The sequence below is a fragment of the Papio anubis genome, chromosome 7 (genome assembly GCF_008728515.1).
Source record: "Papio anubis isolate 15944 chromosome 7, Panubis1.0, whole genome shotgun sequence".
Taxonomy (NCBI): domain Eukaryota; kingdom Metazoa; phylum Chordata; class Mammalia; order Primates; family Cercopithecidae; genus Papio; species Papio anubis.
The window spans coordinates 122,512,820-122,536,653 of record NC_044982.1 but is presented as its reverse complement, the minus strand read 5'-3'; the positions used below and the strand labels follow the sequence as shown (position 1 = coordinate 122,536,653).

The 23,834-nt window shown below is 52.6% G+C and overlaps 1 protein-coding gene across 1 annotated transcript in view; it reads left to right on the top strand.

The window, feature by feature from the left end:
• The first annotated feature begins 4,651 nt into the window (after positions 1 to 4,651).
• SMAD6 (SMAD family member 6) overlaps positions 4,652 to 23,834 on the top strand; it is an 80,827-nt gene continuing 61,644 nt past the window's right edge. Inside the window, exons 1-3 of the mRNA XM_021940663.2 lie at positions 4,652 to 6,615; positions 14,508 to 14,564; positions 19,137 to 19,214. Of these exons, the coding sequence (XP_021796355.2) occupies positions 5,799 to 6,615; positions 14,508 to 14,564; positions 19,137 to 19,214 (952 nt within the window). The 5' untranslated portion in view covers positions 4,652 to 5,798. The remainder of the gene's footprint in view (positions 6,616 to 14,507; positions 14,565 to 19,136; positions 19,215 to 23,834) is intronic.

Here is a 23,834-nt window from a genome sequence, read left to right as displayed (position 1 = left end):
AGTTAATAAGTGGGACCCTGGTTTATCCATCAGTTTCGTATGAAGTGGGTCATGATGACTCAGTCTCCCTGCCAATCCACCTGCCTATAGCAAGAGGTGGCCCTGATCCCCTCTGCGATGTCTCTGTTCATAAGTGGTAGCCCCTAAATACTGCCCCTTTCCCACCACCCAGAAGTAACCTTTCCCTTGCATGATTTCTGCTGTTTCATGCCTTGTGCCTTTCCAGTAGTGTGGGACATTTCCCAAGGGCAAGGGACTGGTTTTCTTTTCTAGGACTAGGTGTTAAGAAGATGCACACACATCTCAGGCAGCTCTGGGTTCAAGTTTCAACTCTGCTACCTACTTGGTGTGTGATCTGTAACAAATTATTTAACCTCTGTGTTTCCTCCTCTAAAAATATGGGTCTAGGAAGAACAAAACCTTCTTCACTATGTTGTTGGGGGGATATGATGAGATACTGATGTGCTTGGCACAGGGATAAGCATGGAGTTAAGTGGGATTTTATTTCAACCACCCTACAAATATTTATTGAGTGCCCACTATGTGACAGGCATTGAACTAGGGACCAGGAAGAAGAAATGGGGCAAGTGCTGTCTTATGTGATTTAGCTTTTCAATGGCACAGGCAGAATGGCATCAAATGGCCTATCTGTGACTCCACTGCCTCCACGCTGCTGTGGGTGGCCTGGGCCTGCTACTTTCACCATCTCATCCCTTGTGGAGCTTACATCCCAAAGGTAGAGGAGAAAGATAAAAGATTGTACGGTTTTGAACTAGGATAAGCCCAGTAAAGGGGAAGCATAGAGTTCTTTGGGGAAAATACTGGAATAAGAGAGTGGGGGCACATTTGAATCTGAAGGGGTCAGAGTTACTTGTGAGTTAATTTGTGAGTAACTCGGGTGCAGAGACCTGTGGATAAGCATTACGGACCCCACCTTCTTCCTTTCCTCTCTTTTCCCTGCATCCCCAGGGATTTGGAGCTTGCTCTCCAGTCTGGCAGTCTCGAGGGAGGGTGTTCTTGGGCTGTAGCATGTCCCTGCCCTGCTGGGCCCCGCCATACACACCCTCTAGTGGCCACAACGCATGCCAGGCACTAGGCTGAATGGGCCCTAGGAATCCAAGGACAGGAGCAGATGTCACTGCTCTTCCCATCCTGACATTCTCTCCACTCAGATGCAGTGGTCCTGTAAGGATGGCTGCTTCTAGGTCCTCTTGTCACTTAATTTTGTCAGTCACCTCCAGCATGATTCTTATTTCCACGGCACAGATGAGAATCCCAAGGCTCGTAGAGTTGAGGGAGGTAAGTAGGGTCAGTACTGAATTTAGGCCCACCAGACTCTGGTTTCCGTGAGCTTCAGGTGGCATCGCTCCTGAGCACATCAGGAACGATGCCACATCTCCCAGTGAGCAAGAGATGATGCCAGATTTTGCCCATTACTGCCCAGCAAAGAAGGCAGGTCTCCCCAGAAAGGTCACTGCTTCAATCTCTCCTTGGTCTGAGGCTGTTGGGGCATCTCTCAGGGCATTCCTCCAGGAACTCTGCAGATTGGGATGCCATGGTACCTCAGAGAGGCATGGGGGTGGAAGTGGGGAGAAGGGAGCCCCTAGGGGTATGTACGTGCTGAGCATCTGTGGAAGCACACACGTCCCTGCCCTCAGGAGGTCCTGCAGGTTACCTGCAGGTAATCCTTCCTGCCGGCTCATTTCCTTTGCTTCCCATTACACAAGCATACCCCTTCTTCAGCCAAACTGGCTGGGTTTTAAGACGGCATCGGCCACTAACAACAAGCTTGTGCAAGTTACTTTTGGCAAGCCTTTGTGCCTCAGTGTCTTTATCTATAAAATGGCCGTAACAGGCCGGGCGTGGTGGCTTGTGCCTATAATGCCAACACTTTGGGAGGCCAAGGCAGGCAGATCACTTCAGGCAGGTCAGGAGTTTGAGACCAGCCTGGCCAACATGGTAAAACCCCGTCTCTACTAAAAATGCAAAAATTAGCCAGGCATGGTGGTGCATACCTGTAGTTCCAGTTACTTGGGGGTGCTGAGGCAGGAGAATCACTTGAACCCGGGAGGTGGAGGTTGCAGTGAGCCAAGATTGCACCACTGCACTCTAGGCTGGGGACAGAGTGAGACTCCGTCTCAAAAACCAAATAAGAAATGGTGGTAACAGGCCAGGCGTGGTGGCTCACGCTTATAATCCCAACACTTTGGGAGGCCGAGGCAGGCGGATCACTTCAGGCAGGTCAGGAGTTCGAGACCAGCCTGGCCAACGTGGTGAAACCACATCTCTACTAAAAATACAAAAATTAGCGGGGCGTGGTGGTGCATGCTTGTAGTTCCAACTACTTGGGAGGCTGAGGCACGAGAATCACTTGAGCCCGGGAAGCAGAGGCTGCAGTGAGCTGAGATCACACCACTGCACTCCAGTCTGGGGACAGAGCAAGGCTCTGTCTCAAAAAAACAAATACATTAAATAAAAAATAAAAACAAAATAGTGGTAACAACCATACCTATCCCCAAAGTGTTGTTCTGGGGCCTCAACCCCTGACACTTTTGATTCAGCGGGTGGGCCTTTGAACCACATTTTGGAAATCCCTGCCTGAAGAGTACAGTCTGGCAACACAGACCTACACACCACTTCCAGCCAGAGGATGAGCAGGCGTGCTGGTTCACGCCTCTCTGGTTTCAGCATGTTAGCATTGTCAATGCCATCCTCGTTTTAGTGGCATGTTACACAAGTAAGTTCCTGTGCCTCAGTTTTCCTCATCTGTAAGTGGAGATAATAATAGTAACTATGCTAAGTTCTTATATATTAATAATAATAGTACCTATGTTAAGTGGTGTGAGAATTAACTAAGTCCTGGAACATTGCCTTGCCCATAGTAACGACTCAATACGCATGAACTATTATTATTGTAATCCACAGTCAAAGATAATCCACAAAGAGCAGACACGGGGATAAAAGAAAATACATTGAGTTTCTCTTTGTATTTGAAGATGTATTAATTTCCCCAGGGGCGAAAAGTGACTGAAAGGGGCCACAAGACGGGCTTCTGGGGTGCATTGCTTTTTGGGTTTTGGTGACATCTTGTGTGTTTGTTCACTTGTGAAAATTCATCCTGCTGTTCGCTTGAGATTTGTGCATTTAACGTGCACAATCTCCAGGGAGCTTCGTGGTTCTGTGAAGCCCGAAGGGCAAGCATCCTTATCCGCGGTTTCAAACAAGAAAATGAGGCTAGGACCGCTACTTTAATTTGGCCAAAGTAGGAGATGGGTGTGAGGAAGTGTCTCAGTCCCATCTTTCGTTCGGGGAGCAACCGCCACTCCCAGAGAGCGCAGCGCGAACAGTACCTGGCTCCAGGTAAAGCTCAGCAAATGGTTCTGAATCCTCCTTGCAAATGCCACCCTTCCCCCAGCGCACACAGCCTCTGGGCACGGCCGGGGGTTCGCACCGCCGCGCACGCCACAGACCAGCCCCACGCGTGGCCACCCTCCAGGGAGACCCGCTCGCCGGCGCCCCGCGGCCACCGCGGGAGAATGGCGCCCAGCCCCGGGCCAATGAGAGTAGCGGAATTTCTTTCATTCAGCGCGGGGCCAGGCTCCTGCCCGGAAAGGGGCGGGGCGCCGCGCCGGGGGTGGGGCCGCCGAGAGCGGGGGGAGAGGGCGGTGCCGGCCCCGCGGCCTGGCCAATCGGCGCCGCGCCCGGGGGGGGAGGGGGGCCCAGGCCTTTTTTCCCCTCCGCGCGGGACCAATCCCGACTTTACAAGCTTGAACTTTTGCCACCCTCGGACGAGCTAGCGCGCCCGAGGAGGTACCCCGCCGCGCCGGCTCCAGGGGCAGGAGCGGCCTTAACCCTTCCCGCGCCGGGCGTCAGGCTGCTGCCGCCGCGCCCCGGATCCCGCCCCCAACTCACCTTAATTTTCGCGTGGAAACCTCGCTAGGGAAAGCGTGATCCCTCACCTACAGCCCTCTCCGAGGTGCGGAGAGTAAACTGGAGAGGGGAGAGGAAGCACCCAGCCTGGAGGCGGCCCGGCCGGCCGGCGGCCCGCCTCGCTCCGAGGGAGGGCCGTGGCGACCGAGAGGAGCCAGCGAGTAGACACTCCCCACCTCTACACCACCCTCTCCATCTCTCCACTCGGGGCGAGCCTGGAGCCACCGTGCGCAAAGCGCCCTAAGTTCCCTGTTTGGCCCGGCAGAGCGACCCCCGACTTTGTGCAAGGAGCGTAGAGCCCCTCGTGTAGTCACGGAAGATCCGCTACCCCAACATATCCGCCGCCCCCTGCTCCTCAGGCTCAACCCAGGAAGGCACACACGCACACCCATTTTTATTAGCCTGCCCTGGGATGGGGGTTTGGAACAACTGTAAAGTGCAAAGTGTGTTTATAAGTTTGTGCACAAGCCAGGGAGAGGCAAAGCGCCCCGCTTGCGTCCGAGTCTCAGTGGGTCCGCCGAGCCTCGCGCGCTGCCCGTGGCTCATGTAACCCTGTGTGTATGTGTGTGTGTGTGTCCGCGGGCGCGTGTGTGCTCGCTCGCATCCGTGCCCTGGGCACAACGCGAGGCAGAAAGCGGGCCGCGGGAGCTGTCAGGCCCTGGGCGGGGGTGCCGGGGCGGTGTGGGGCGGGGGCCCGAGCTCGGCCCGCCCCAGGAGCCGGCCCCTTGGAGCCTCCGGCCCTGCAATGGGACGTGTTCTCCTTTAAGAGTTAAGAAACTTGAAACCTTGTTTGCGCAACAATCAGCGCCGCGGAGCCGCCAAAGTGTCTAGACTGGCATATGATGGGAGTCAGCCAATGACTCCGCGGCGCTCCTCCGGGGGCCCTCAGTGTGCGTTTGAGGAGAACAAAAAAGAGAGAGCGAGCGGAGCAGGGGAGCGATCGAGGGAGCCAAGCCGAGAGAAAGAGCCGCTGGGCGCTGCCTCGCCAGACCTCGCTGGGACCCCGGGGCCACCGGGAGGCACTTTTGTGGGGGGGGGGGGGGGGGGCGACCTCGGCAGCGTCGGCGCACGAAGCGTCCGAGGGCAGCGTGGGGCGGGCTGCGACCTCTGCCTCGGTGGACTGCATTTTTAATTAAGGATTCCCAGCAGCTCTTTGGGATTTTTACAGCTTCCACTCATGTGTTGACACCCGCGTCCAGGAGAAACTCGCTCCAAGTGCATCTAGCGCCTGGGACCTGAGACGGCGTTGGCCTTTCGTGCATGCAAATCCAGGGATTTAGGTTTTGTTTGGGATTTCCTTTTCTTTCTTTCCTTTTTTTTTTTTTTTTTTCTTTTTGCAGGGAGTAAGAAGGGAGCTGGGGTTATCAACAAGCCTGCCTTTCGGATCCTGCAGGAAAAGCCCATGTAGTTAAGCGCTTTGGTTTAAAATAAGGCAGGGGAAAGGGAGGGCTTTCCAAACACATTTGGGGGTTCGCGCGAGCGCTTTGTGCTCATGGACCAGCCGCGCAACTTTTGAAGGCTCGCCGGCCCATGTGGGGTCTTTCTGGCGGTGCGCCGCCTGCAGCCCCCTTAAAGCGCGGGGACTGGAGTTGTTGAGCAGCCCCGACGCTGCGGTCCATGTAGCCGCTGGCCGCGCGCGGACTGCGGCTCGGCGTGCGCGTGTTCCCGGCCGTCCCGCCTCGGCGAGCTCCCTCATGTTGTCGCCCTGCGGCGCCCCTTCGACGACAGGCTGTGCACGGTCTGCACGGCGCTCCGCGGCGGAGCTTCATGTGGGGCTGCGACCCGCGCAGCCGGCGCCTCGCTGAGGGAACGGACCCCCGGTAACCGGAGACCGCCTCCCCCCCACCCCTGGCGCCAAAGGATATCGTATGTTCAGGTCCAAACGCTCGGGGCTGGTGCGGCGACTTTGGCGAAGTCGTGTGGTCCCCGACCGGGAGGAAGGCGGCAGCGGCGGCGGTGGTGGCGGCGACGAGGATGGGAGCTTGGGCAGCCGAGCTGAGCCGGCCCCGCGGGCAAGAGAGGGGGGAGGCTGCGGCCGCTCCGAAGTCCGCCCGGTAGCCCCGCGGCGGCCCCGGGACGCAGTGGGACAGCGAGGCGCCCAGGGCGCGGGGAGGCGCCGGCGCGCAGGGGGCCCCCCGAGGCCCATGTCGGAGCCGGGGGCCGGTGCTGGGGGCTCCCTGCTGGACGTGGCGGAGTCGGGAGGCCCGGGCTGGCTGCCCGAGAGTGACTGCGAGACGGTGACCTGCTGTCTCTTTTCGGAGCGGGACGCCGCCGGCGCGCCCCGGGACGCCAGCGACCCCCTGGCCGGGGCGGCCCTGGAGCCGGCGGGCGGCGGGCGGAGTCGCGAAGCGCGCTCGCGGCTGCTGCTGTTGGAGCAGGAACTCAAAACGGTCACGTACTCGCTGCTGAAGCGGCTCAAGGAGCGCTCGCTGGACACGCTGCTGGAGGCGGTGGAGTCCCGCGGCGGCGTGCCGGGCGGCTGCGTGCTGGTGCCGCGAGCCGACCTCCGCCTGGGCGGCCAGCCCGCGCCGCCGCAGCTGCTGCTCGGCCGCCTCTTCCGCTGGCCCGACCTGCAGCACGCAGTGGAGCTGAAGCCACTGTGCGGCTGCCACAGCTTCGCCGCCGCCGCCGACGGCCCCACCGTGTGCTGCAACCCCTACCACTTCAGCCGGCTCTGCGGGCCAGGTGAGCGCGCTGCGCCGGCCGGCGGGGCCCCGGCTCCCGGTCCCCGTCCCCTTCCTTGCCCTTCTCTCTGTGACACTGCGGGTCGGCGCAGCTGCGGGTGCTCCCCCGGGTGCCCTTGGAGCACGGTAGCCACCAGGAGAGGCGCCTTAGCCCAGCCGAGGGGAGTGGGTATCCCAGCACACACCTCAAGTGGCAACTTTTTCTCAAGTCTGCGGTAAACTTAAAAGGGTACACGTCGTAGTTTTCTCTGTGCAGTTTCAGGGACATGATGTAGGCTCCAACTTCATAGGCAGTGAAAAGGGAGGGCAGGCCAAGGAGAGACCAAAGAAGTAGGTACTATTTCCTCCTACCTCAATTCCGGAATCTACCCCAGTCTGTACCCAGGCTTCTAGCATTTGTATGCACGTGCCCTTACCCATACTGTGCTTTTCTATGTCCAAGCAGCTGTAAGTTGTGAAATTGGGTGTACACAAATCATAGCTAGAATCAAAAGTCTTCGTCAAATGCCCAATTTGTGCCTTTGTATACTTTCGACAAAGCTTTGCAGGGTGATCCCTCTCTGGAGTAAAGAGCACCGTCTTTATTCCCCACGTATTATCATTCCCCACATCCCTTGGGTGTCAAGTGCCAGGGTCTTCCATAGTCCTTCTCAACTTTTGTTTTCAGCTTTTGTATAGAGTTTAGGGTCTTGGTGGCATCTGTGAGTAGTTGAAGAAGCCAGATACTCGATTACCTCTGAGAACTGCCCCCCTTCTTTGTTCTCCTCTTGGGATTTCCTGCACACACCCCACCCTTAGCCTTGCTTACCCGGCTAGGCCCTGGTGCTCAGGTGCAGACAGGCGGAGGCTCCAGCAGGTCAGGAGGCTCCAGCAGGCCAGGAGCTTGCACTTGCCTTGCTCTGACCTCTGCCTTGTGGGGAACACACATTTTAGCCTGTAGCTAGCCTCTGAGGGATGTATGGGAATCCATCAGGTGACACTGGGGTTTTGCAGGGGTGGGACTGGCAGGGAGTCACAGGCTCTTGAGCCTGGGAGGGCTATGAATCCCTCCATTCTGGCTTCCCTGGGGAGAGTCAGCACCCAGGCTGGGAGCACAGAGAGGGTCAGATCTTAGGTCTCCTGACTCTGTGTGGAAGAGGAAGATGGGCCTAGGATGGTGCATTTGTCCTAGGTGTCTTGTCTGTGTGTGGAGTAGTGTCTGGAGAGGAAAGGAAGTTTTCCCTCAGTGATGATTCCTGCATAGAGGGCATTGATGGGGGTGAGTGGGGAGGGGCATTGTTGATCAGGCACCTTACTCCCCTCATGGTAACTCCAGTCCTAATTTAGGATCTATGAGCAGTCCCTGATCTGTGGCCCATGCCAGGCTTTCTATGCACTCTTTTCCTCTTGCTGACAGCTTTCCCTGGAAGTGACTTTCTCCCCTCTGCGAACTCTGTCTCCTCCCTGCCTCTGGGGAAGGAGACCCCTATTTATGGTTGTCTTGTTCCTGGTCATTTTTTTTTTTTTAAGTGGGCCCATTCCACTCTTGTAGAAGCCCCTGGCAGGTATATTCTCTCTCGCCACTTCAGTGTGCCAGCAAATGTTTGTTGAGCAACTCTTCTGGGCCAGGCACTGTGCAGGGTGCTGTGGCTAGCAGAGTGGAAATATGAGTAGGATCTGTGCCCTCAAGAAACATAATCCCACGAGGGATTTATGGAGGAGAAATGGGGGAAGAAGGGAAGTGTGCAGGGCCAGGTCACTGGGTCTGAACTACCAGAAGGCTGTGGGGTGTATGTAATAGGATGGCCTGAAGGAGCTCCACAGCTCCAGCCTGGAGCAGGACCTTGGAGGATGGGTCGGAGGAGAGGGAGCCAGCCAGCTCAGAGTTAAGGTGCCAGCCATGCTCAGGTGGGTGGGCAGGGCGGGGAGGAGTGAAAAAGCTGGAGACAATGGACAGGACCGCTCCTGCTACTACTCCCGGGACTAGGAGCTGGCTTGGGTATTGGTTTACATTTAGTGGTTTTGGAGAGGTACAGGTCAAGAGATACCTGGCAAGCTGCAGTGGAACGGTTCTTGACCATGGACCTAGTCCTAGGCTCTGCCCAGCTCGTAACCTGCCGCTTGACTTTGGATGAGTTACCTCTCCTCAGCCACCGTGCTGGTCAGTGGGGGTGGCTCTAGGAACATTCTCCCCATCTAAATCTGGACTAAGCCTTGGGACTTGATTCCCCTCCTTCTCCCAGAAGGAGGCGCTGTTGCCAGGGCTGCAGCACCCCAAGTCTCCTCCCCTGTTCCTTTGCTAGCTGCTAGCAGGTGGGGCCCCCATTCAGCCACCCTGGGGACCGCTGGGAGGACCGATGGTCAGGGAAGAGTTTCCAGTATGTGCCAGGTTGACCCTCTTGCCCCTAGTCTGAGAGCTGGGGGAGCCCTGGGCTGCCCACCCCGCCTCTACCGCCTGGCCGCCAGCCTGGCTCCCATAACTGGGCGGGCGCATAGCTGGGGCTCAGCCGTGCGCGTCCTGATAAGGAGCCTGCGCCTTCCAGGGCTCTGGCGAGAGAGCCCGGGCACCGGGCAGACAGACGCGCTCGCACACACAGCGCAGGCACACAGCTAGCGAGCAAAGTACACTGGAACACCAGCACTGAGGGACTCCCACCTGGCAGCCGTCACCTCTGCACCTTCATGGACCACCGCAGGGAGCCCCCGTGACAGGAGACCCCTTCCTGGGCAGTGTGGACCCCTGCTGTTCGGAGCCCATTCTCCATCAACTTGAGTTGTGGCTTGGGGCTAGTTTCGCCTTTGGGCTTCTTTTCCCGTATCTAAAGTAAGGGATTGGAGGGAATCCCTGCGGGCTGACATGCAGATTCCAGGCCACACAGGCCTCCGTCCCCTCCCGCACTCTGCCCCAGGCTTGTCTCGGAAACAGGGGTCCTGAGGAGGGGACCCACCTCTGCTGGGCATGAGCTGGGGGCCTCCTGGCCTCCCAGCCCGTGGGAGTCAGGCCCAGCTCTGCCTCCCCCTTGGGTGTCTTTCTGTCCCAGGAAAAGCCAGTTCGCTGAGCTCGGTGGGTGCCTATGTGGACGGAAATGTGGAGAAATACTTTAATCACAGCTCTAACCTGTGTTTATAGAGCTCCTTTCTCCTGAAAGTATCCATTAACTTCGGAATAAATCTCCTGCTCTTTGCTTCCCCACTTTTTTTTTTTCTGTAATTATATTCAGTAAATTACTATTATCCAAATTGCGCCCGGGGAAGAGAGACAGAGCGAGAGAGAGAACTTCTAAACGACTGGAGGAGGCCGCCTAGGAAAACACAGGGTTCCCAGGCCAGGACTATAGGAATTAGAATGGGCTAGAAAGTTTTCCTTTTATTTGGCCTGGCATTATCCCTTTGAAATGAGATCAATTTCAAGTTGGGCTTCCAAGCCCCCGCCCTGCCCGGCTCAGCGGCCCCTAGCCCTGCTTGTCTGCTCCTCCTAGCTCCTCCTGGAGGTGAGGAAGGGGTGATAATGTGCAGTTTGCCTCTTGCTGGCGCCAGCCGGCTGCGCTGTTTATCTGGCTGCCAGGGGAATCTGGGCAATTAGGCTCAGCCAGCCTTAAAGTGCCAGGAGCTCCTTTTCTGCGTGTCCCATCATGGGGCTTAGGGTTGAGTCTTCGGCTTCTGGGGGCAGGAAGGATGGGCACTGAGGAGGCCCCCTCCCCACCCACAGCCCCTCTTTGGGAGCGGGGGAAACTTGGCAACCCAGGAGGCATGTGAATCTTTTCCTAAGCAAGATGCTGAGCTGCAAAGATCGGGGGTGGAAGGTAATGTCCCAAACTGAAACTTTTCCAGGCACTGGGAGAGGCTGTGAACTCTTCTGGCTTTAGAATTTAGGTCTAGATCCCAAAAGGCTAAGTACCCCCTGGGGGCTAACCAGAGGCATGCCTGGGCTGAGCTGAACCTTCTGGTGCACTGGCCCCTGGCTGACTGCTCTTGCTTCTGCAGGAAGTTGGAGGAGATTCCTGAAGTTGATGCCTCAGGCTGGATGTCCAAGGGGGTTGGAGTTGCTGATGTCTTTCTGTCTCCCTCTCTTTTCTTTTCCTCCCTACCAGGTCCACTTCTTTCAGAGGGGCCTGCAGTGCTCTAAAAGTTCTCCTGTTAAAGTTTAGAGCATATGGGTTATTATTTTAAAATCAACACAACTTTTAAAAGTACTAAGACAACTTCTAAGAGGGGAGTGGACAGAGGGCCTGGTGGCAGCTCACAGTTTCTTTTCTGATCTTTGGTCTCACCCACCAAGTGTCCCACCTGAGTGCCCACCTTGCCCACCTGAGGTAATGCCCTGGGGCTCCATCAGTCCAGATCCATAGGGTGCAGCTACGTGGGAATGGTGGCTGATTGTTACCCAGTAGTGTTCATAGCACATTATTCATAATAGCTAAAGAGAGGAAGCAACCCAAATGTCCATTAGCTGATGAATGGATAAATGAAATATGGTACATCCAAAAAATGGAATATCATTCACTCATGAAAAAGAACGGAGTACCGAAACATGTTACAACATGGATGAACCTCGACGACTTTGTGCCATATGAAAGAAGCAGCCAGCCACAAAAGGCCATATGTTGTATGAAATGAAATGTCCAGAATGGGCATGGGAATAGAGACAAAAAGTAGGTTAGTGGTTGCCCAGGGTTTTGGGGTTGGGGTCTAGGAAGTGACTGCCAGTGGGGATGGTGTTTCTTTTTGCGATGAAAAAAAAATGTCCTGTGTTTAGATTGTGGTTGATGGTTGCACAACATTGTAAATATACTAAAAAAACCCACTGAATGGTATATTTTAAAAAAGGATGAATCTTAGGGTATGTGAATTATATCTCAATTTTTGGAAAGGGTTACCTGATACTGGTCTCCAGCTGGCCTTCCCCATAATACCTGCAGCTACTTTCATATGTGGCCTTGGGCAGGTCCTTCAGCAAGTGGGACCTTACTTTTCATACCAGTGAAAAGAAGGAATTGAGTTGGGTGAACCCCAAGGCCTCTTCTGTCTCTGACACTCTAAATCCTTGTGTTGTGGGGTGGAGTCTAAAGCCTTCATACTTTTTTAGTTGCCTACAATGGAATCTAGTGATTAGCTTTCAGTCCATGCAGTTGTTAAACAGTTGGCTGGGTGCGGTGGCTCATGCCTATAATCCCAGCACTTTGGGAGGCCGAGGCGGGCGGATCACCTGAGGTCGGGAGTTCAAGACCAGCCTGACCAACGTGGAGAAACCCCATCTCTACTAAAAATACAAAATTAGCTGGGCGTGGTGGTGCATGCCTGTAATCCCAGCTACTAGGGAGGCTGAGGCAGGAGAATCGCTTGAACCTGTGAGGTGGAGGTTGCGGTGAGCCGAGATCACGCCATTGCACTCCAGCCTGGGCAACAAGAGCGAAACTCTGTCTCAAATAAATAAACAGTTGTGTGCATACCATTTTGCCAGAGCTAATGGGAGCCTGGTGAGGTCCCTCCTGAACACTTTGCAGTGCTCCACTACCTGGCATGTCTCCTGGTTCAGGTTCATAGATTTTCTTTCTATCTCACAACATTGAAACTCCCAACTCAGCTATGGCCGTGGGTAGTGGGTGTCACAACTCAAGGCTCAGGTAGCTCTTCCAGGTGGGACTTCATTAGCCTTTCCTGCCTTCCACCTTTTGATTCCCAGGTAAGCAGCCCCTGGAAGAGATGCTGGCATTGGTTACAGAGGCTTGACTCCAGCCACTACTGCCCATAGTTGTCAAGATTCACCTTTGGGGACAAATCTTGGGGGCGGATGTCCAGAGCTCCATGCCATGTGTGGCCTAGGCCTCAGCCAGTCAGATTTTTGCAAAAGTAACCCTAAGAAATTGCAGGCTTTCTGATAAGCTCTTGCGGGTAGTGGAAAGGGCATGGAGGTCAGGGACCTGGCATTGGTTCTGGCTCCATACCTAGCTCCTGAGGAAGTCACTTCCACTCACCAGGCCACAGCCTCCTCCTCTGTACAGTGGAAGCACTGGCCTCAATTCTCTTTTCCTGTGGAACTCCAGCCCTTCCTCTGCGCTGCCCCTTGTCCTGAGAGGCCGGTCCTCCTCAAGGCTGGCCTCTAGGCCTGAGAGCCCCCTAGATCCTCTTTCTGCACATCTTTGTCCACAGGTGCATTCAACTTTACCATTATCCTCATCCCAGTTGTCTATGTCCATATTTAGTGAGCATGTTCTGTGCAGGTGATGTCCCAGACCCAGCGGGGATGAAGCGGTATAAGAAAGGGCATCTCTTGATTCCACCTCATTGGGTGGCAGAGCAGAGTTAGGCCTGGACTGGAATCCCAGCTCCACCATGACTGGCTCAGGAGACATGCGCAAGTCAGTTTTCTCACCTGTAAAATGGGGATAATAATGTCATCTCATTTGTTTTTTGTATTTTGAGAAAGGATTAAATAAAAATAGGTGCCTGATGAGCATAATTAACTACTCTGTACCTGAGGTCTAAAATAATAAAATTGAAAGTGATTGGCATGGAGTGAGACACAAGGTAGGCACCGAGCAAATGTTCACGTCTCTCTCAGTGGCTACTCTGTGATTCACTTTTCCTTCTCCCTAATTTCTGTCCACAGAAAGTCTCTGTTTCTAAACCTCAGAGCTTTGACTTTGTTGGAAGTAACTTTGAGCTGGAAAAGCCAGGGTGGGGAAGAGGTGAGGCCTCATTGGGTGTATGGAGCAAAACAAGTGCTCCTATAACTAATTGTGCCTTATTACAATTGCGAAAAACACTTATTACCCCTTGTGTCATTACTGATACCCGCCTAATAATAGTTATTACCACTTTATTACCACTGAGAGTTTGTTTTAGTTTGCGATTTGATTGTGTTTAGTTTCATTTACCGAAAATGAAGGGTCATTTCATTCATGCAAATTGTTACTTAGTTTAGCAAATTGTTACTTCCCATAAAGCAAGAAGCTAAGGAATTCTTCTGAAGGCAAAGTATATGTTTTTAAGGAGGAGTATTTTAGGCAAATGAAAGGAAACCCAAAGAAAAATATCATAGACAATAAGGAATAATAGCATCTGAGCTGTAGAGAACTTGTGTTCCACCCCTGTCCTTTACAAAAGGGGAGACTGAGGCCAAGAGTGGAAGTGACTGGCTTTAAGACCTCCTATTGAGATAGCTGGGTTTGGCCCTTTGGGTCCTAACCCTTTCTACTGTCCTCCCCTGCACCTAGGAATGCTAGCCCTAATGCAGCTTGTTTGGACACGAGTTTCTGCATCTGGGCCTTTGCACTTACACTCAGCTCTGACTAGGCTTGCCAAATTTAGCAAGTAAAATGCAGGATGCCCAGTTAAATTAGAGTATCAGATAAACAACACACCATGTTTTAGTATAAGTACACCGCCAATATTGAAAGGGGCACACTTATACTACAAAATGATGCTATGTTTATCCAAAACTCAAATGTAACTGAGCATCTGGTATTTTATCCAGCAGCCCTGGTTCTGACTTTCCCTGCACTCACGTTTCTCTTGTTAAAGTAGTAACAGTTACTGTTTATGGAGGTGTTTTTCGATAGTGCCAAGAGCTGCACTAAGCATTTTACATACATTATCCCAGCAAACCTGGGAGGTCTAGATGATGATTATCCTCATTTTAGAGCTGAAGAAACAGGCTCAGAGAGGTGAAGTAAGTTGCTTGAGGTCACACAGCCAAATATGGCAGAGCTGGGATTGAGCCCGTATCTGTCTGTGCCCCAAGTCTGTGGCTTTAACTGTTTAGGGGATTTGGGCAGCAGAGGAGGTGGGACAAAGGGAGGGCTTTCTGGAGGCTGAGTTTATTATTTGCAGAAACCAGAAATTAAAAGCATGTAGAACCTGAGGTGTGAGCTCCCCGACCCTGGCAGTGACATGCTGTCTCCTGTCTTCCAGAATCTCCGCCACCTCCCTACTCTCGGCTGTCTCCTCGCGACGAGTACAAGCCACTGGGTAAGTGCACCCTCCTTCCTACCCTTGCAGAGGAGTGTCCCTCACTGGGTCCCCTTCAGCCCAGTGTCTGTCCAGCCTCAGGGCTGGAGGGCTGGAGGGGAGGGGTGAAAGCCAGACCGGTTGCTGTGAAATGGGGTGAAGTTGTGCAAACACTCCCACAGTTGGGCCAAAGCAGACCCAGCTTCTGCAGCAGGCTATTTACATCTCGAAATTCCACGGCTCATCGTTAACCTCTCCGTGACCTTTTAAACATGGGCCTTTCGAAGATGAATGGGTTTTGACTTACGCATCTCACTGGAGGTGCGTTGGTATTTCTGTGTCTCTTTCCTGTCTCTTGGGCCCCCCAGCCTTGGGTTATTCTCCTTTAGAGTGTATTAATTAGTAGTATGACAAATAGGTTGGGCATGAAGTCTTTGTTGAGAGGAGCTGTGTATTTTCCCCCTTTTTAAGCCAAGATGTTCACTTGAGCAGAAACAACAATTGGAGTATTAAAAAGGAATGTATATTGGTATACAAAGCCCCTGGCATGGACTGTCCCCTAGGTGAGCTTAGTGGAGTTGGTAATTTTAGACAACTCCCATTCAGAGGCAGAACATGTTTTCTGTAAAACCTTGAGCCTAGATGATCAGCCCATATTCTGGGGTAGATGTAAGTGGTTTCAAAAGCAGAGACTGTTGGCTCACGCCTGTAATCCCAGCACTTTGGGAGGCCAAGGGGGGCAGATCACTTGAGGTTAGGAGGTTGAGATCAGCCTAGCCAACATGGTGAAACCCCGTCTCTACTAAAAGTACAAAAATTAGCTGGGTGTGGTGGTGCACATGCTCCCGAGTAGCTGTAATCCCAGCTACTCGGGAGGCTGAGGCAGGAAAATTGCTTGAACCTGGGAGGTTGCAGTGAGCTGAGGTCACGCCACTGCACTCCAGCCTGGGTGACAGAGTGAGTGAAACTCTGTCTCAAAAAAAAAAAAAGAAAAAAAAAAAGAGTAGAGATTGTGGCTGGGAACGATGGCTCATGCTTGTAATCCCAGCATTTTAGGAGGCTGAGGTGGGAGGATCACTTAAGCCCAGGAGTTAGAGGCTGCAGTGAGGTATGACTGTGCCACTGCACTCCAGTCTGGGCGACAGAACAAGACCCCCTCTGTAAAATAAAATAAAAGTGGAGAGTGCTTGGCTCTCTGTTTCCTCTAGTGGGGTTTCAGGGCATGGGTTCTGAGGCAGAGAAGTGATGGAATCTGTAGGATCCTGACTGGGGCAAGTTAGTTTGGCCCTGACAGTGCCAGGAAAGCAACTTTGTGACCCAAGCAGTTCCCGTGGGACTCAAGCTTTAGAAGTCAGATGGCGTGGCAACGATGCTGAAACATTCCACCAAGTGACCGCAAAAAGTGGGTTTTGTTTGGTTTTTTTGTAAAGGCCTCCTCCCAGTAGCGTGTGTTAGCATCATCTGGGAGGTCACTTCTTTTTTTCTTTGTTTGAGATGGAGTCTCGCTCTGTCACCTAGGCTGGAGTGAAATGGCGTGAACTCGGCCCACTGCAACCTCCGCCTCCTGGGTTCAAACGATTCTTCTGCCTCAGCCTCCCGAGTAGCTGGGACTACAGGTGCCCGCCACCACGCCCGGCTAATTTTTGTAGAGACGGAGTTTTACCATATTGGCCAGGCTGGTCTCAATCTCCTGACCTCGTGATCTGCCCGCCTTGGCCTCCCAAAGTGCTGGGAATACAGGCGTGAGCCACTGCACCTGGCTGGGGAGGTCCCTTCTTAGTGTCGTAGACACTCAGGCATATCCACCCCAGTTTTCCTTCCAGACCCCTCACCTGCCGTGAAGTCAGAAGTGCCCACCAGGTCCCTTCAGAAGTGTGACCTTCTCAGGCTAGGTGGGCAGAGGCTGTCCCACGAGGGTGTGGGAGTCAGCGACCAAACTATGGTGGCCACCCTATTGTTGTTCCAGAAGTAGAATTGTCCCATTAATGGGGGAGCCTTAGTTTCTGGGGAACTGGAGAGATCTTCTGGTGGGAGCTTGTCACTTAAGAGATGAAGAATCAAACTGAGTGAGGGGGAGGAGCTGCCCAGCTAATGAGCTGCAGGGTTGAGGCACAAACTCAGAGCAGCCCCCACTCAGGTGGGTGGCTGGCTGTCCTTCCCTTGGAGGCCTGTCTCAGCATTTCCTAAGTCAGCATAATTGCACTAGTTGCTTGCAAGATCCTTAGTTCCATTAGAGAAAAAAACCTTCAAAAGTTCTTAGTGAAAGTTCTTAGCACCTCAGCTTGAATGTCAAGGATCATCGCCCTGAGGGTTTGTCAGTTAGCATGTGATAAAGCAGCAAAAATCAGGGCACTGCCCAGCCCTGCAGAGTGACCATGTGGAAATCAAACAGTTGTCCCCATGATTTTACAAATGAGATGACTGAGGCCCAGAAAGAGGAAGTGACACTTACTGGTGGTCAAATAGCTCAGCCCACCACCTGTTTTTATATGGCTTGCAAGCTAAGAATGGCTTTTATTTTTGAAGTGGTTAAAAAAGAAATCCAAAGAAGCCTAATATTTCGTGACACCTGAAAATTACGTGAAATTCAGATTTTGGTGTCCAGAAGTGGAGTTTTACTGGAACACAGCCAGGCTTGTCCATTTCCATTTTGTCCATGGCTGAGGCAGAGTTGAGTAGTTGCAGCGGAGACTGTATAGTTCACAAAGCTGAAAATATTAACCTCTGGTCCTTTATAGAAAAAGGTGGTGAGCCCTGATGTTGCTTGACTCATAGTGGAGGCGGGACCTGAACCTGGAGCTCCAACTTGCAGATGGAGTTCTTCCTCCTTGAGGCTTGAGCAGTGATGGAGGTTGGGAGCGTTCTTTTGCACAGCAGCCATTGAGACACTGTCCAGGGCCTCACTAGAAACACTAGATGTGAGGGTTTGGCAAGGGCGTGATAGGGACTTACTAGCTGTGAAAGGTGGAAACCGCCTGTCGTTCCCACTCTTCTGGAAACCTCACAATGCTGTCTGTGTTGGCTGTAAGGCAGTTCACTAAGAAATAGGACTCGGCTTGTGATGTTGCTACTTCAGATGAGAAGTGGCAGCAGGGCTCTGAGCACTAAGCACTTTGGGAACATTCGGTATTAAAAGCAAAACTCTTCTAAGAAGTTCCCAGTTGAGCATTGAGGGTTTTTTTTTTGTTTTCGTTTTTTGTTTTTTTTTTGTTTTTTTTTTTAAGATTTTTCCGTGTGTCGTTATTTTTCTCCTAACATATTTTTCCAGCAGATAACTTTTTCATTCCCTGATAAATAGTCCCGGGTTATTTTTTGGTATTATTTTCTCTTCCTTGCATTGTTGCTTTTTCATAAACAAAAAGCCAGTTCACTTCTAAGCCTCTGTGATCACATGAGACCAAAAAACAAAATAAAACCCAGAACACCCAGTCAGCATCTGGCAAGTGGGAAACTGGAGAGGAAAAAAAAAAAAACACAAAAAAACAGGCCAAATTGGTTAATGTTTTATCTTCCTGCTCCCCAAGCCATGTGGTAAAAGGAAAAAACTTCCTGCAGGATCAAATGGAATTCTAGCTAGTGAGGGCCTGGGCAAACGGTTTTATCCCAGGAATCCTTTGCCTGGAGTAGCTGTGCTGGACCGGGTGGGGCCAGGTGGGGCCACGCAAGCCAGTCCTGGATTGTGCTGGGTGAGAAGGTGAGTGTGCTGCAGGCGTTCCAACTCTGGACAGGCCTGTCCCTTAACGGGGGCAACACCCATTGCTGGTAGTAGAGGCACAGGCCCAGGAAAAATTTTCCAAGTCTGCCTGTCCCAAAAGGCATCGGCTTGTCACTGTTCAAGCAGCTCAGTATAGCAGCTCAGTGTTCTATAGAAAATGTGCAAAAGAATTTCTCTTTCTCATCTAACTGTTCTGCAGACAGAGGAAAACCAATAATGTACTTAAAGCTACTTAAAAATTAAAAAAGAACGCCTTAAGAAAAACAGTCCAGGCATTAAAAGTTGCTGTGTGAGCAGGTTTGGATGTTAGGGAGTGGGGGAGGGGAGAGAAAAAACAAAGTTAATCTGGGAGCAAATGCTTGAGCCCTTAATTAGAGGGGTGTAAGCGGGACAGAGTGAGGACGGCTGGTGACTTGTTAAAACAGTTTCCCCAGCTCCAGCGGGAGGGAGGAAGGAAGGAAGGAAGAAAGGAAGGAAGGAAGCAAGAAGGAACAACTTCAAGAATTTTAATGGTTGTAATTAAGTACGGCAACTATGGATTGTTTAGGGGCTTAATTTAACCTTACCCAGGGAGGCTCCAAGTTGCTACTTGCTCGGTCCCCTGAACTTGGGTTATTTCTGTGGTCAGGGCAGTACGTTTTCAGGTACCAGCTTCACAGTCAGCACTTTCCAGAAGAGTTCTTGGGCTGGGCTGGGCTGGTCTGGGGTGATCCTGAGAAGGGGTTACAGGGTGACATCAGAACGTTGGGAGGGACATGCTGCCCTTTGCAAGCACACACATCCACACACGTGCACACATACACAGATGCATGAGAAAGAAGAAAAAAGAGAGCGCTGCCCCACGGCCAACTAAGTTCCCTTTTTCTTTTCTCCCACAGATCTGTCCGATTCCACATTGTCTTACACTGAAACGGAGGCTACCAACTCCCTCATCACTGCTCCGGGTGAATTCTCAGGTCGGCATTTTTTCTCGTGCATTGCTGTTGTGTTGAAATTTATCGAAGGGGACAGCTGAGGAGGGGGCTTGGTGGAAGACTCTTTGACTTCCCCTCTTCTTTTTGTTTCCCTTTTCCTCCAATCCTTGGATGGGAAGATTGCCAGTGTTTCAGTCGCTGGTGTTCTTGGGGTTAAGAACAGTCTGTATGAATGAAACCTGAAGATAACTGTTAAAGCACCTGTCTACCATGTTTTAACCAGTTGTCTCTCCCTTGTCTCGCTTGGAAATGATAAAAACTCAGCACAGCTCTCCATCTCTCGTTTAGAAAGAGATCCTCTTCCCCCAGCTGCGAGAGGCAGCAAAGTGGAAGTGGTACACATTTGTCTTCCTCCTGTCCCCACACTGGGGGAGGGACCAACGTGAAGAGTCAGAAGATTGGGGAAATTGGAGTCGGTTGAATGAGCTTGCAGGGAGGATCTGGCAAATGAGGAGTTTGGCAAAGGCCAGTGGTTTCTGTCTCTCTCCCTGAGCAGCGGATGCTGGGATAGGAAGCCGAGGGAACCCTGCTTTGGAGTCCTCTGTCCCCTGCAGTTAGAAGCTGGTCATAGGGACCCCCACATCCGGAGGAATACCTGAATCAAACTTTCCTTGAGAAATGAGAGGTTGGTGTTGGACTGGGGACATTGAGGGCCAGAGGCAAGGTCTGTGGGGCCCTTTGGGAGCATGGCTGGTGGCATAGTGGCTGGTGGCATGCTGGCTGGGACTGACAGCCCCTCAGGCTGGGGCTGCATACCTAGTGGGCATGGCTGGATGGCTGTGTGTCTCCATCTGAGCCATTCTTCCCTCACCCCACATCCATGCCATGGTAGCAGTCGCCAAAATAATAGCCATTTATTGAGTGTATGCTATGGCTAGCACTCCACTCGGCTGCCTTTATGTGCATTCTCTTGGAACAGCCACGGGCTGTTTGTCTCCAGGGTCTGTGCTCTTCGTCACTGTTTTGTCCCCCACTTTTCTGCAAGGGCCAAATGTACCTTCGATACATGTATTTCCCCTAAAGTCCTGTCATTCTTGATGCGGTCTCTCTGAAACTCTAAGGATAATGCAGCACTGGTTGCTCACAGCTGCCTGGCCATTTCCCTAACCCACAGCCTTCGCCAATCCATTCCCTTCTCACCAAGGCATGGGAGCTCACAAGAGTATGGCTGTTGCAGAGATGGGGAGGCTGGAAGCGGAAGCAGGAATGTGACTTGCCACACAGGGTCCCACATTGGGCAGCCTGGTCCTGGGCTCCAGTGGTCCTGGAATCCAGGTCTTCTGGGTCCTATTCCTGAGTGCCTTCTGGTCTCTGGTGGCTCCCCTCATTAGGGTACTTCCTTCTCTAATAATTTCTTTCCCTCAAAGTCCCAGCCAGATGAACACAAGTTAAAATTTCAATCCTTTCTTTTTCCTCTGCACCTACATGAGTGAAAGCCACATATAATTTTGAAGCAAGGGGCTTAAAAGTATTTCTGAATTTACGATTTTGTGTCACTGCCAGCCCTCAGATGGATTCCATTGGCGTTGGTTGTCTGGACAGATGGGTAATTTTTTGGCATCCTCTTTCTCCCTATTGTTAATGGTGGAAAGTCTGTGGGGTGTGTGTGTGTGTGCATACCTTACAGTTTCAAGGTGTTTGCAGATGTAGTCTCATTTGATCCCAGCCATTCCAGAGGAGTCCTGGTGTGGCTCAGGCTGGAAGGACCAGACCCCTAAGCACTTGCAGGAAGCCCCTCCCTAAATCCAGAGGCTGGGAGGTCTCAGGAGACCCCAAGGCCATTAGTTTGGTTGCCTTTGGGCCTCACTGGGCCTGTGTCTGAGATTTCCGCCCAGATACCCCAAAGTAGTCTTTGGTATTGGGTGGTGAGAAGGTCTCTGCTACTCGTGACTGTGCAAAAGGACTGTGTTGGAAAATGTGTCCAATGCCTTAGAATTCTAAGGGGTGGAAGGATTTGGGGAGGAAATTGGGGATTTCCTATGCCAAGGACATTGAGTGAGGTCTTGAAGGACTTTGGTCTGAGTTCTGAGTGGCCTCAGTAGGTGAATGGAGTGTTTACCTTTGTGTCATCCTGGTCCCTTCCAGGGATACCATGCGAGGAATGTTTCCCCCCGAGGGCCCACTGTTAGCTTTTCCAGCTCGCTCTGTGCTGTGGGGATCTGAGGTCCTGTGGGTTAAGCTGCCCACCTGCCTACTTGGAGCCCGGAGACAGGGGGCTGTACTGGCTGTCACACTGGAGGACATATTCAGGGAGGGAAATGGCCTAGGGGTGACAGGTCTTGGTGGGTGGTGAAGGCACGAGTCATTCTGCAAGATGGAATGCAAGGTTGTGTGGGAGGGCAGGGCCGGAGGTGAAGTCAGAAAGGTGAGGGGCAGAGCCGGGCACAATATGTTGGGCCAGGCCAGGGCATTTGATGTGTCTAAGGACAAATAATATGATGGTGCTGATGATGACAGCAGTTGACATTTATTGACACTCATTACGTGTCAGGCACTTTACTAAGCGCCAGCATCCTCCATTTCATTGACTCCTTACCACAACTCAGTGAGACAAGTGTGATTCTTCCCATTTCACAGAGGAGGAAACTGAGGCTCATTGCCGGGCCAACTGCCCATAATGTAAGTGGCAGGCTTGGAACATGAGCCTACACAGTGTGACTGCCCAGCTCCCACCCTGAGGGCCCTGCCCAGTGTTCTACAACAAGCATCCCTGTTCCTTTCCCCAAGCCAGACCCTGGCAGGAGCAAAGTAAAATGATCAAAAGGAGCCTGGTGGGCACCTGTCCTGATTTAAGTACCGGGGAAGGGGATGAGGGGCTAGCAAGGGTACAGGGCAGCTCCATGCCCTCCCAGGCCACTACTAGACAAACGTTGGGGACCACCCAGAGATCACACCACTTGCTGGCCTGGCCTTCCATCTCCTGGAGTTCTGGGGGTCTGCCGATCGCAAGAGCCTTGTCACCCTCAGTGTCCTGGGATGCATGTCATCCCCAAACAGGGTGTCTGCAGCTCCAGGATGGAGACTGCCCTAGTTTGTCTCACACAATGACAATCCCAGCGTCGGGCCTGGGACTCTGTTTTATCCAGCTCCATGGTCTCTGCTTTACTTCCCTGACCTGTTGTTGAGGTCACTTGGGGGAAGGATGGGCCTCTTGAGGCTTAGTCCCAGGTCCAGGCAGGCAAGGAGGCATGCGTGGGCAGGGCGAGGGGCTGCAGGAGAGGAGACGCACTTGCTTCAGCTCTGCTGAGTAGTTGATGGAAAACCTTCATTTGATCTCTACATCAGCTCCCAATTTGGATACGTGATCCCCACTAAACAGTGTAGAGGGGGCAAGTGGCTTCACCAAGGTGACTGGGGCTGGGGGTGGTGGAGGGAGGCTAGAATGCAGAGCTTTAAGCCAATCTAGAGACCTTACACCTGGAGTCTTTGATGGGATTTGGGAAGAATGGAAAGCCTAGAACTTTTGGGGTACTGTCAGGACTCTGGCACTCTGGTTTCCTCACCTAATTCAGGGCCTGGGGTACTGTCACCTGACTGTCCAAGGCCCCTGTCAGGCTGTCCTCTTCTCTGCAGTATTTCCATTCCTCTTCCATTTGCTTGATTTCAGTTTAGTTTGGGGAGGAAAGGAAGAGAAAGCTAGTTAAGTAAATTCATACTAAGGTGTGAGTGGCTGGTAGGCAAACTTTTTTTTTTTTCAACTTTAAAGTAGAACATGCCATAATTCTCAGAATTGCAGGATGAAGAAATGGCAGTTCCGAGAAAGGCTGGTGGCAGAGGGCAGGGTTCTCTCAGCATCTCTGACTCCAGCCTAGAAAAACAATGAACATGTCAGAAGGAGCTTTAAGCCCTGGGTGAGGGAAGGAGCCCTGGCCAGGCCGGGCTGGGTGAGCTCTGAGTCACTTAGCGGGAGCCTGAAGTGGCAGGGCTGCTTAAGCACCTGGGCCTGCCTGACTCCATGCTGTGGGGCTGGAGGCGGTGCACAGGGCAAGCTTCTTTAGGACCAGTGGCTCCCCTCTGCTATCTTATTCTAGTGCCTGTAAGATAACCATTCAAGTGCTTTATTAAGCACCCTGTCCCTCCGTTTTCTCACTTGTAAATCGAGGATGATAATAACGACATATCCTTAATGGTGAGGGTTAAATGAGATACTTTACCCCTGCCAGGGTCTGGCGCAGGGAAGGGGGTGGGGATGCTTGTTATGGAACACTGGGCAAGGGCCCTCAGGGTGGGAGCTGGGCAGTCACTGTCCAGCTGTATGCAAGGCATGGTCTAAGCTGCCCATCACTGGGATCGGGCAGTCCTTGCTGGAACCTTGGCCCTCTGTGCCTGGTATCTCAGTCCTCACAGCATGTGGGTTTCTTTAGAGCTCTGTCAGTGACAGCAGGCCCTTCCGTTTAGAAAGGAGGATGCCAGGGGAAGGAAGGGAGCCACAGTAGGCTACCTGGAGAGTTGGGGGCTGGGCTGGATGTGGGTGTCTTTCCTCCACCAACCAGACTGTAAGCTCCTTGAGGGCGCAGATCATTGTATAGATTGTTGCATTGTGTAAGTTGGCAGAGTTTGGGAACAGAGACTCAGGGAGGTTGGGAGACTGGCTCAGAGCCA